Here is a 13,866-nt window from a genome sequence, read left to right on the forward strand (position 1 = left end):
CAAAATAGTAACAGCTAATCCCTAAAGAATTATAAGTAACAGTAACAATTTATCCCTAACAAAACAGTAACAGCTTATCAGTAGCAATTTATCATCAATCAATAAGCCAGTAACAGAGTTAATCAATCAAGAGCATGCCAGAACAAGCCAGAGTAGTGAGCAAAGCCAATCAACTAAGAACAAGCACTAAGCACTGACAGAGCATTCAATCTCAAGCACAAAGTAAAAAAAGAAAACAGCAACGCATCACTTAATCAATAATCATCAAGCAATGAAAACAAAAACACTAGAAACGACTATCACTGACCATCGATGAACAAGCACGAAAAGGGTTTGATTTCTGAACAGACAATAAAAAAAACACAAAGAACAAGCCACTAGCAGTGAGTATTGACCTTCGACGGACGACGAAGAGCTGTTGAGCGCGCGGACGACGGCGACCAGGCGATTCGTGAGAGCGATCAGGGGATGGAGAGCGAACAGGGGTTAGTGAGATCGAAGTAGCGAACGCTGATAGCACGAAGACGGAAGTTCTTGAGTGCAACGGAGGCGGCAGCAGCAGTTTCCCACTCCGACAGACGGCGACAAGATTGGTGGAGGCTAGGGTTTCTTTCTTTGGTGGAGCTAGGGCATTTGCTGAAGGGAAGAGTTGGAGAAAGGAATGGGGCTGGGGGAGAAACGCGTGCAACCTTTTCATTCAACGAAAGAAGGAAACGGCGTCGTTTCTTATAAACCGGCCGGGTTCCGGTTCGGTCTGACCGACCGATTCTTGGCCGGTTCAGTGGTTCATATCCGATTTTTAAAATAGCGGTTTCTGTTAGTAAACCAAACCGTTTAAGCTGTCGGTTCACGGTCGGACCGGTTCGACCAACCGGTCCGATCCGATTTTCAGAACATTGGTTTCTACTAGTAAACCGAACCGCCTAAGCTACCGATTCGCGATTAGACCGGTTCGACCGGCCGGTCCGGTCCGATTTTCAGAACCTTGATATTTATACACTGCAGAAGGAATGAACCGGTTGCATGTCCTTCATGCACTTCTTGGCTTCATGTCCACAACAAAGCTCTTTCTTGAATCTGGATTCTTTATATATTTTAAATTAAATGTGATTGGTTTTAAGAGAATGGAATATGATATGTCACTAAAGCAAATGACATATGAGAACCGCTTCCTAAATCATAATTCCTATACTTCCATTACCCTCAGGGGAGTGGGAGGAGATTTCCACTTCACATGAAGGTGTTGTATTGTATCGTGTCCTATATTCATGTAAGTGCATCATAATTCCTACATTATAGGGCAGCCCTCCCCATCCCACAGCTCCTATACTTCCATTACCCTCGGGAGTGGGAGGAGATTTCCACTTCACATGAAGGCTTCTTCTTTCACCTGCTAACGTACTTTCTCACTTCTCTTTAGCCAATACCAATAGTGCAGCAGGACGCAGAGAAAATGTCCATCCAGCATTTCTATTTCAAATGAAGTGACTGTTTCGGGTTATCATTTTGCTCTTGCACTACCTTGACAAAGTTCTGATAGGTCTATAAATTACAATCCAATGCGGCCACAACATTTGGCAATGAGCTTTTAGTAAAATCTCTAAAATCATGTTCCTCTATATATCCTACTTTTAAGAGCCCTGAAATTTTAAAAATACAAAGCTTCCGTTTCTTAATATCCTTATCTAAACATTTGCTCGACTTACAAAACCAAATCCTACTGTAGCCGTGAGGGTTCGCATTTTGTGGAATGGAATTAAATTTTGGAAGAAGCTTAAAGCAGGGATTTCATTGGAAATTCAGGCCAACCATAAATCCATTTCATTGGGTACTATCAGAAATCTATCAGCACATGATTTTACCAACTATCAAGTAATCTTTCAACATTAACACAAAAAAGATCATCTCGATTGTTAATTCAAACTAATAGCCTATTCTAAACAAACTGAATTAAAGAGATGCCCCCATAGGCTAAAAAAGAAGAAAGGCAAACCAAGAAATAAACTCATCTGTGATTTCAAAATTGAAGTTCCATAACATCAATAAAGTCGATAAAAATATGAAACCAAATTCTTCCAACATATGTCACTACAATTAACTAAAACTAAGATGCTCTAGATTGACAATCTTTCCGGGGAATAAAAGTTGAACAACCAACCACTTAGTCAAAGAGACTGAATCCCATATCCTGTAACACAAACAAAACAATCAGATTACAAGAACAACAACAACAACAATAATAATAGTAATAGTAATTGTAGTAGTAATAGCAATGACTTACATCATCTGATTCTTCCTTCTCTTCAACCTTCTCCTCTTTCTTTGACTCGGAGGCTGAGGGAGCAGCAGCACCTCCGCTAGGAGCAGCGGCAACGGCCACAGCACCGCCACCACCGGCAGGCACCGAAGCAAGCTTTTCCCTACCAGCGGCAATGACTTCTGTTATGTCTTTGCCTTTCACTTCAGACAAAAGAAGCGTTATGCTTTCATTATCAGCTTCAGCTCCAACTGAACAATTTCAAAATAAAAATTTCCCCGTCAAAATCACCGAACAAAATATTCCACAAAAAAACACAAAAAATAAAGAAAATAATATGAAAAAAAGAATTGGATTAATGGAAAACACGCTACCGCAGCCGAGGATGTCCTTGATGTCGCCGGCGGAAGGGGAGGTGTTACCGCCGATAACAGCGAGGAGATAGGCGGCGATAACCTTCATCTTCGTTCCAGAACAATGTGTCGCGAGTTGCAGTGGGATCTGATTAGTGAATTGGCTAATGTGTTTTTTTTTTTTATTATTTTTATTTTTTGCAGTACTGCAAAGTCATAAATAGGGTTAGGGTTCCATTTCGGCACAAGAGCTTCTAGGGTTTTTTTTTTTTTTTTGCAGTACTGCAAAGTCATAAATAGGGTTAGGGTTCCATTTCGGCACAAGAGCTTCTAGGGTTTTATTACCCGTGTCCGACCCGTATCTTTGGCCCTATCTGATACACTGGGGGCCCTCTTAAGCCCATTACGAAGTTTCTTGCCGGGGAAAAAAAATACCAATAATGGTTCATTTAGTTTTTTTTTGTGGTCGTAAGTAACTTGGTTCATAGACTCCCCATACTCAATTAAGAGGTTGCGGGTTCGAGTCTCTTATCTTTTCAAATTTTAGCCAATGAGTAATAGCTCAAATGGCATAGTCTCTCCATACTCAATTAAGAGGTTGTGGGTTCGAGTCTCCTATCTTTGGTAAAAAAAAAAAATAACTTGGTTATTGTTCAATTTAGTGTCTCTTTGGATTTCAGTTTGTAAAAGAGAGTTTGCAAAAAATTAATTTTGCAAACTTGATTTTAATGAAAAGTAAATTTGTGTTAAAGTAATTTATGTTTGATAATTTTGATATCAAAATAGATTATAGTAAAGTAAATATTGTTTGGATTACACTATTTAAAATTACTTTTAGATAAAAAATTACTAAAATAGACATCAACTTAAATAAATTTTTTATATTATTCTATCATTTTAATTTAGATATTTAAATAGATATTATTAATTAATTTTATAATAAAATTAATATTTACTTACTAAAATAAAAATAACATATAAAAATTGGCAAAATATATTTTTATATCAAAAACAAAAATAATATATAAAAAATATATCAGAATATACTATATTATATTATATTACTTATAATTTTTTAGTCCTCTCGGTATTCTTTTATTTAATATTATTTTAAACTATAAATATTAATTATTTATGATTTTATTCTTAGTTATAATTAGTTTTTTATTTACTTTGTTCTTTTTAATGGGATTAATAATTTATATTATAAAAAAATTATAATAATAAATTAATATATAAGAATTACGACCAAATACCTATTTTGGTCCCTGAGATTCACGCGATTACTAAATTTGGTCATCGAAATTCAAAATTACCTATACTAATCCTCCAGATTTAAGTCCGGGCACCAATATAGTCCCTAAACTTTTTTCGGCAATGACTAGGCAAACGGAGTGCTGAGCCGGCACCCTCCCTTCCACGTTGGATGATGAGTAAACAACATCGTTTACCTTTGGCGCCCAAACAAGTTAGAAATGAAGAATAGCGGAGGTAGAGAAGAAAAAGAATACTTTATTTTGGGTTTCCATCGTTTCTTCTCCCTTCGTATACAAAGCGACGACATTTATGACTTGTTTGGATGCCAAGGGTAAACGACGTCGTTTACTCATCATCCAGCGTGACAGAGATGGTGTCATCTCAGCATTCCGTTTGTCTAATCATCGCCGGAAAGAGTCGAGGGACCACATTGGTGCCTGGACTTAAATCTAGAGGACCAGTATAGATAATTTTGAATTTTAAGGACCAAAATGAATAATCGCGTAAATCTTAAGGACCAAAATGGGGGTTTAGTCAAGAATTACATATTACCACGCCTATTCCGCATGAGAATAAGTAATTTATTTGTGGTCTGAGATATCTTAGTTCGACTGAGTTGGAGCCACAGTGGGAGTGGTGGCCTGCAGCAACAAAAAAGTATAGTACAAGAGAGGGTTATAGATGGTTATTAGAGAAAACATTAAATTGGAATGCTAATAGTAACTGGAACTGGTTGTGAAATACAAACATTCCGGAGAAGTTCAAATTTACTATGTGGCTTTGCTTACATGATACTTTACCAACTGAGACCTTTCGATTCAAGTGGCATTTAGTTTCGTTAGCTATGTGTAAGAGATGTAACAAGGCGCAGGAGACTATGGAGCATTGCCTTAAAGACTGTGAATGATCAAAGGCAATTTGGCATGTGTTGGATCTTAATATCCTGGACTTGACGCTGGTACTGCTCTTAAAGAGTGGTTTCGGAAGGCCTTGGCTAACAATGAGGCGTCTTTTGGTGCAGGGCTTTGGTGGGTATGGAGACATAGGTGCAATAACATATTCAATACTCAAAACCCTTCGATAGACCACAAGGTTGTTGCCTTTGCCAGAATTACCACCAAGGACTTACAGGTTTACAAGAATCGAAACAATGCCTTTAGGTCTCTCCGAAATTGTCTGTGCTGGGAACCACCGGTAGGCAACAATTTTAAAGTTAATTGTGATGCAAGCTTGTATCTGGATTCAAATTTAGCGGGATTTGGATGTATTATTAGAGATTCTAAGGGAGATTAGATCTCGGGCTGCTCTGGAAGCATTCCCCCTAGTCTATCATCAGATGTGAATTATTTGCTGCATGGAGGGGCTGGTTTTAGCTTGGGATTGCGGTTTAAGGGATATTATATGTGAAATGGATTGTCTTGACATTCTGCCCATCATGCATGAGCTTACAAGTGGGTATTCATCTGAAGTAACAGATTTGGTTCACAAGATTCAAGAGCTTTTATCTCGTCCTTGGCTTGTTCACGTTGAGTGGGTGTCCCGAGAAGCAAATAGAGCTACGGATTGGATGGCTAGATATGGTGCCAAGAGTAACTCTAATCATGTTATTTGATCTGAGCCTTGTGTTGATCTCCAGCAAATCATCCGCTCGGATATAGGATAGTGTTTGCTTTGTTTCTTTCCATGTTTAGACACCAAAAAAATATATAAGAATTACATTTACAAATTTTAACAGAGTCAAACAAAAGATAAATTTTTTATACAAAATCAAAAGTAAAAATTTAATAAAAAAATATAATTCTATATTTGAAATATTTGAATACTAAAGAGACTACAAGCAAGGAAATAAAAGGTAGAATTGATAAGAAAAAATAAATTCAATCCTAACGTGATTTTCTAAACGCAGAAGCTATAATTTCTAACTTCTTGTAAACGCACATTAAGAACGTAAAACTATGTTGGCGTGTAGAGAAAAAAAAGTATCCAAACATAAAGAAGAAGCATTCAATGCACTCAAACGTGCTTCTCTTCTTTCTAACGTTAAACCAAACACAGCCTTAATTATTAACTTTATAAAAAGGAATTTTAAGATAAATAAAATAAATATAATACCACTACATTTTTATCCATTTTTACTTATTTTGTTAGCAATACAAATGAGATGAAAATTTTTGTTATTGCAAAAGAAATATACTCCAAAAGATGAAAGTTTATCTCTTTGGTATTGGCAACCAGATATGTGTTACATCATCTCGTTAACACTTTTAAAGAGATACATCTAATATCATATTGGGCACTATGCAAAAAAGAAATTGATCCGGACAAAATTTGAGTTCTATATAAGTGGTTTTATTTAATGTGGTTGCATATAAAGCCTCAAAGGCTCAAACTTTCTCTTCTTCTTTTAGAAATTTTCTACTTCAATGTTTGAATGAAGTTCGATTGTCATAGAAAAATTATGCCGCAATATTGTAATGGTGCTTTATGTTAGGGTTGGGAACATCAATGAGGGCACTAATCTATCTAGATTTGATAAGTGGGGCAAAGATGAATATGATGATTCTACATCACTAGTAGCACAACCAATTCAATGATTTGCACCAATGCTTGACATGGAGGACGAGGAGTATCACTATAAGAAAAGCACCGAGTACTGTCGGATTTAGCGTCGATCTGTATTGGCGGATTTAGCATCGGTTTTTCCAACAGAAAGGAGGAGAAATTATTGGCACGAAAATGTAACTCACCCGCGGTAATTTTACCATTGAATTTTTTGTCAGTATATTCCGCCGGTATCGCGGTTGAGTGAAACGTGTCGTTTTGGTAATTTACCGGCAAATTAATCCGCTAGTAAATCTAACAGTAAAATTGGGCTAAAATTCAAATGCGGAATCTTTCCCCGCTCACTTTTGTGAACACTTTCTCTTTCTTCTCTCTCTCTCTCTCTCTCTCTCTCTCTCTCTCTTCTCGTCTTCTCTCTCCTTTGCCGTCAAAGTTGTCATCATCGCCACTGCCTGGAGCACCCATTGTCACCGCTGCTACATGTCGTCATCGATTCTGCTGCTATTGTCCCTACCGTGAAGAACGCCACGGTTGTTGTTCATGTCGCCGTCACTGCCGCCTCTGTCACCACCACGTTAAAGAGACATTGCAGCCGCTATCATCAGATTTATTGTTGGTATGATTATTTTATTTTTCAGATTATTTTGTGAGTTTAGCATTTTATTAGGATTTTTGTTAAATCAATGGTTAAATTTTTTTTAATGAGGTGTGTGATTAATGTAACACCCTAAGTTCTTATACTATCGTGGGGGTTTTTAGAATAAGGTGCCACACTTGAGCCAAGAAAAAAGAATGATTTAATCGTTACGCGTGGCAGGAGTAAATACGTGTAGAGCGGAGAACGAGTAGCGCTAAAACGTTGGAATTTGAATTAAAGGGAAATAAACATCCTAACCGTGAGTACGTTTCAAAATAAAATTACTTATAGGAAACTGAAACAGGAAAAGAAGCTAACTACGTCCTAAACTAATCTCGTTGAAGAGGCTCCCCTACTTGCATCCTATCCTATCCTTGATCAGGAGTCTTTATTCACGAATCGAGGTACCAGGGGTCTCCCTCCAACACCCTTTCGCGCAGTGAAGACCCGGTTCCATTGCGTGGGATGGACCAAAACTCGACGGGGTGCCGAAGTGGGGGAATAGGGTACGTATTCCACCTTTGGACTTCCGTAAGGGTTCAACTCCTCCTCTGGATCCTCCTCCATGGTGTCTTCCTTCCGGCCAGGGTCATCGGGTCCCTCTTCCTCGGCTTCGGAGTCGGACTCGAGGTGTACCACCTTAGGTGACTGCTTTCGAGATGTTGAAGCATTCCTGTCTAGGAAAGTTATGACGGGCAGCTGGGGTTCTTCTTCCACGGGATCTCGACCTAAGTAGATAGTCTGAAGCACGGTAGTAGTGGTCGCAACTACCCACGCGTGCTTTGAGGGGTCATACTCAGAAGCTACCCTCGGGGGCACTGCGTCGTCTCTATCCGATGTGCCATGTTCCTCTGGAGACAGTATGGGAAAAGAAAGGGAGTGAGAACCTAGTGTCTCAGTAGGAGTGCTATGCAACACCTCCATATCCATCTCCAGCCCACGTGCGGGATTTTAAAAACAAACGTATAACACGGCATGTAATATGCATCTTCTTTTTTTTGCAAAACATGTGTGTAAAAGAAAGGGAAAACATGTAGGAAAAATAGCGGGATCATCATCAACGTAATCATAATTAAATCTAAGGAAAACATAAAACTCAAGCTTTCATTCGTGCCTTCTTTCTTTCTTAATTTATAACTTATATGGAGGGTATTGAGCTCAAACCGGTATAAGTGGGAGTCCCCTTCCCTTACCGAAGGTTCTTATCCCAAACGTTTTGGCGATCACCTTCCCTTACCGAAGGATCATCTCGATCGATCACCTTCCCTTACCGAAGGATCATATCGATATCTTGTCTTTGGGGGTCACCTTCCCTTACCGAAGGATCATTCCCTCAGTTTAATTTACAATCAAGGTTATTTAGACATACACAAGAATGGGGTCATATAAAAAGATATCTTATTATATAAAATTGGTGGGATAGTCCCCTTCCCTTACCGAAGGTTCTTATCCCAAACGTTTTTCGATCACCTTCCCTTACCGAAGGATCATCTCGATTATCTTGTCTTTGGGGGTCACCTTCCCTTACCGAAGGATCATTCCCTCAGTTCTTTAACAAGTACGGTTATTTAGGCATATACAAGAATGAACCATGCGAGAGGAGAGGCATATATCATGATAAAATAAGCATGTTTGAATAAGATTTTATACGAAAGTAGGTACTCTCGTCCCTAGAGGGGTATAAAATAGATGTACATTATAAAAAATAGGATATTAATTAGCTGAATAAAACAATTATAAGAAAACATATACTTTTGACCCTAAGAGGATATTAATGATATAATGTAAAAAGTATAATCTAAGTGCATATAATAAGAAAGTGAATGTTTGAAATACTTGGATTAGATATTATAAAAAGTATGTACCCTTGATCTTTAAAATAAAGGAGCAATAATGATATAAGGGGTCATTTAGTTGCATACAATAAAATAGGGTTCCTTGAACAGGATATAAAAAGGAGCATGTACTCTCGATATTAAAGGAATAATAATAATGTAACGGTAGCAAAGGTCATGTAAGGGCACATAGTAAAATTAGGGAATGTTAAATAATTTAATAAAATGTTATAAAGGGGCATGTACTCTCAACATAAAAGGAATAATAATAAGGTAACGGTATCAAAGGTCATATAAGGGCACATAGTAAAATTAGGGAATGTTAAATAATTTAATAAAATGTTATAAAGGGGCATGTACTCTCAACATAAAAGGAATAATAATAAGGTAACGGTATCAAAGGTCATATAAGGGCACATAGTAAAATTAGGGAATGTTAAATAATTTAATAAAATGTTATAAAGGGGCATGTACTCTCAACATAAAAGGAATAATAATTAAAGGGTCATGTAAATACACATAGAAAAGATATGGGATGCATATTAATGGATTTTCAGAGGGTATAATTGACAAAATAGATAATCATGCTTAATGTAGATGAGAGATAAGCAAAGAATAATTCATGCCATAAAATACATGAAAGGTGATAGCTATGCATGGATGGAAGAAGACAAAATAAAGCATACTACATGCCATAAGTAAGAAAGGCATAATTCCCTACTCTTTTTCCTAACGCTTCTTCGAGTCTGCCTCTTGTGTGTGCACACAGAATATTATTTCTTTGTAGAGAGAGAAGGGAGAGGATTGATATTGAGAGGAGTGATTTTCTACCTATGGGTGCTCCCCTATTTATATACGTCTGGGGATGGGGTGGTTGGGATATTTTAAATTTCAAACTGAGGGCGGTTACTAGGTTCCTATCCAAAATTTCAAAATTCTAATCTTATCTCCTAACCGATTTTCAAACTTTGAAATTTAAATTTTGTTTCTAGAAGGGCGGTTGTTACATTATCACCCCCATAAAAAAAGAATTTGCCCCCAAATTCTACATTCTAATTTGGTCGATAAAGGTCATTCGTAGGATGCATAGCGATTTAGACATGGGTTAGCTAATCTTACTAGTAGCGGAGAGAGATATGAACAAAAGAGAAGCACCAGTATCATCTAGGATGGTTAAAGGATTCTATTAATTGTGCATTTACCCTCGATTCGATCTTCTGACTCGTGGACTTCTTGGCTGCTGAGGGCAAAGACTCGCCCTTGACGCTGTGGTGGATTGGCAGGGGGTGGGAGGACTGCTGGGCATTCCCTGGCGATATGCCCCGGCTGAAAACACCGGAAGCAGACATTTTGTCCGGCAAGGCACCTACCCCTATGTTGCTTCCCACATGTAGCACACTTCTTGAGTTCGGTGGTCTTTGGTGAGGCATCAGTGGGAGGTTCCTGGCGATCCGTGCCCTGTTGAGGTTGCCTTCCTGTAGGTTTCCCAAGAAATGCCTTCTTCTGCGGTGGCTGCTGAGATGATTCTTGATTTAGTTGCCTTTTCTTGAAAGCCTCGCTTCTTTCCGACGCTAGTTTTTTAGTGCATTCTTCGATCACCTGGCACTTGCTAACGAGGGAGGAGAACTCTCGGATTTCCAGTGGGGCTATAGCGGTTAGGACTTCTGCCCTGAGTCCTCCTTGATACTTCATACACTTCCACTTTTCATCTGGATTAGCCTTATACATGGCGGAAAATTTGCAGAGTCTCTCAAACTTCTCTGTGTACTCTGCAATACTCATCCTATCTTGCCTCAGCTGAAGAAACTCCATCTCCTTGGACTCTCGAACAGAAAGGGGAAAGTACTTCTTGTAGAAAGCTTCTTTGAAGGTGACCCAACTGATATCTTTTCCAGCATCCTCCAACAATCGTCTTGCTCCATCCCACCAAAACTCGGCATCAGCCTTGAGCATGAAGGTGGCGTAGTTCACTTGCTGCTCCTCAGTGCATGGAAAAATTGTGAATACCTTTTCCATTTCCGTCAGCCATTCTTCTGCCTTATCAGGGTCGAGGGCTCCACGGAACTCAGGCGGACCAATCTTCTTGAAGTCAGCAAAAGTTGTACGGGTCTGTCCCACCTCCAGCCTGGGAATATTGGGATCCTTGTCCCGAGTGGACAGTTGTTGGGCCATCAAAGTGGTGGCTTGGGCCTGCTCCTTCATTGCCTTGGCCATCTCCTTCATGTGCTTTGCTAGGTTTGATGAGTTCGAGCTCGAGCCACGTGGGCGTCCACGACTTGCCATGGGTCCCCTGTTTATGGATAACCATAGGAAGAGGTTTTATTAGTCATATCTCCTAGGATCGACTTTGCTCTGATACCATTAATGTAACACCCTAAGTTCTTATACTATCGTGGGGGTTTTTAGAATAAGGTGCCACACTTGAGCCAAGAAAAAAGAATGATTTAATCGTTACGCGTGGCAGGAGTAAATACGTGTAGAGCGGAGAACGAGTAGCGCTAAAACGTTGGAATTTGAATTAAAGGGAAATAAACATCCTAACCGTGAGTACGTTTCAAAATAAAATTACTTATAGGAAACTGAAACAGGAAAAGAAGCTAACTACGTCCTAAACTAATCTCGTTGAAGAGGCTCCCCTACTTGCATCCTATCCTATCCTTGATCAGGAGTCTTTATTCACGAATCGAGGTACCAGGGGTCTCCCTCCAACACCCTTTCGCGCAGTGAAGACCCGGTTCCATTGCGTGGGATGGACCAAAACTCGACGGGGTGCCGAAGTGGGGGAATAGGGTACGTATTCCACCTTTGGACTTCCGTAAGGGTTCAACTCCTCCTCTGGATCCTCCTCCATGGTGTCTTCCTTCCGGCCAGGGTCATCGGGTCCCTCTTCCTCGGCTTCGGAGTCGGACTCGAGGTGTACCACCTTAGGTGACTGCTTTCGAGATGTTGAAGCATTCTTGTCTAGGAAAGTTATGACGGGCAGCTGGGGTTCTTCTTCCACGGGATCTCGACCTAAGTAGATAGTCTGAAGCACGGTAGTAGTGGTCGCAACTACCCACGCGTGCTTTGAGGGGTCATACTCAGAAGCTACCCTCGGGGGGCACTGCGTCGTCTCTATCCGATGTGCCATGTTCCTCTGGAGACAGTATGGGAAAAGAAAGGGAGTGAGAACCTAGTGTCTCAGTAGGAGTGCTATGCAACACCTCCATATCCATCTCCAGCCCACGTGCGGGATTTTAAAAACAAACGTATAACACGGCATGTAATATGCATCTTCTTTTTTTTGCAAAACATGTGTGTAAAAGAAAGGGAAAACATGTAGGAAAAATAGCGGGATCATCATCAACGTAATCATAATTAAATCTAAGGAAAACATAAAACTCAAGCTTTCATTCGTGCCTTCTTTCTTTCTTAATTTATAACTTATATGGAGGGTATTGAGCTCAAACCGGTATAAGTGGGAGTCCCCTTCCCTTACCGAAGGTTCTTATCCCAAACGTTTTGGCGATCACCTTCCCTTACCGAAGGATCATCTCGATCGATCACCTTCCCTTACCGAAGGATCATATCGATATCTTGTCTTTGGGGGTCACCTTCCCTTACCGAAGGATCATTCCCTCAGTTTAATTTACAATCAAGGTTATTTAGACATACACAAGAATGGGGTCATATAAAAAGATATCTTATTATATAAAATTGGTGGGATAGTCCCCTTCCCTTACCGAAGGTTCTTATCCCAAACGTTTTTCGATCACCTTCCCTTACCGAAGGATCATCTCGATTATCTTGTCTTTGGGGGTCACCTTCCCTTACCGAAGGATCATTCCCTCAGTTCTTTAACAAGTACGGTTATTTAGGCATATACAAGAATGAACCATGCGAGAGGAGAGGCATATATCATGATAAAATAAGCATGTTTGAATAAGATTTTATACGAAAGTAGGTACTCTCGTCCCTAGAGGGGTATAAAATAGATGTACATTATAAAAAATAGGATATTAATTAGCTGAATAAAACAATTATAAGAAAACATATACTTTTGACCCTAAGAGGATATTAATGATATAATGTAAAAAGTATAATCTAAGTGCATATAATAAGAAAGTGAATGTTTGAAGTACTTGGATTAGATATTATAAAAAGTATGTACCCTTGATCTTTAAAATAAAGGAGCAATAATGATATAAGGGGTCATTTAGTTGCATACAATAAAATAGGGTTCCTTGAACAGGATATAAAAAGGAGCATGTACTCTCGATATTAAAGGAATAATAATAATGTAACGGTAGCAAAGGTCATGTAAGGGCACATAGTAAAATTAGGGAATGTTAAATAATTTAATAAAATGTTATAAAAGGGGCATGTACTCTCAACATAAAAGGAATAATAATAAGGTAACGGTATCAAAGGTCATATAAGGGCACATAGTAAAATTAGGGAATGTTAAATAATTTAATAAAGGGCACATAGTAAAATTAGGGAATGTTAAATAATTTAATAAAATGTTATAAAAGGGGCATGTACTCTCAACATAAAAGGAATAATAATAAGGTAACGGTATCAAAGGTCATATAAGGGCACATAGTAAAATTAGGGAATGTTAAATAATTTAATAAAATGTTATAAAGGGGCATGTACTCTCAACATAAAAGGAATAATAATAAGGTAATGGTATCAAAGGTCATATAAGGGCACATAGTAAAATTAGGGAATGTTAAATAATTTAATAAAATGTTATAAAGGGGCATGTACTCTCAACATAAAAGGAATAATAATAAGGTAACGGTATCAAAGGTCATATAAGGGCACATAGTAAAATTAGGGAATGTTAAATAATTTAATGAAATGTTATAAAGGGGCATGTACTCTCAACATAAAAGGAATAATAATTAAAGGGTCATGTAAATACACATAGAAAAGATATGGGATGCATATTAATGGATTTCCAGAGGGTATAATTGACAA

The 13,866-nt window shown here is 38.6% G+C and overlaps 1 protein-coding gene across 1 annotated transcript; it reads right to left on the reverse strand.

Annotated features, from left to right (window-relative positions):
- Positions 1-1,990: 1,990 nt before the first annotated feature.
- On the reverse strand, positions 1,991-2,976 carry LOC112754486 (large ribosomal subunit protein P2B). Its single transcript, XM_025802142.2, has 3 exons — positions 2,632-2,976; positions 2,282-2,508; positions 1,991-2,188 (listed from the first exon to the last, which is right to left on the reverse strand). Exons 1-3 carry the CDS (start codon positions 2,717-2,719, stop codon positions 2,162-2,164), a joined length of 342 nt encoding a protein of 113 aa, XP_025657927.1. The 5' UTR covers positions 2,720-2,976; the 3' UTR covers positions 1,991-2,161.
- Between the last annotated feature and the right edge of the window lie 10,890 nt (positions 2,977-13,866).

The sequence above is a fragment of the Arachis hypogaea genome, chromosome 16 (assembly GCF_003086295.3).
Source record: "Arachis hypogaea cultivar Tifrunner chromosome 16, arahy.Tifrunner.gnm2.J5K5, whole genome shotgun sequence".
Lineage (NCBI taxonomy): Eukaryota > Viridiplantae > Streptophyta > Magnoliopsida > Fabales > Fabaceae > Arachis > Arachis hypogaea.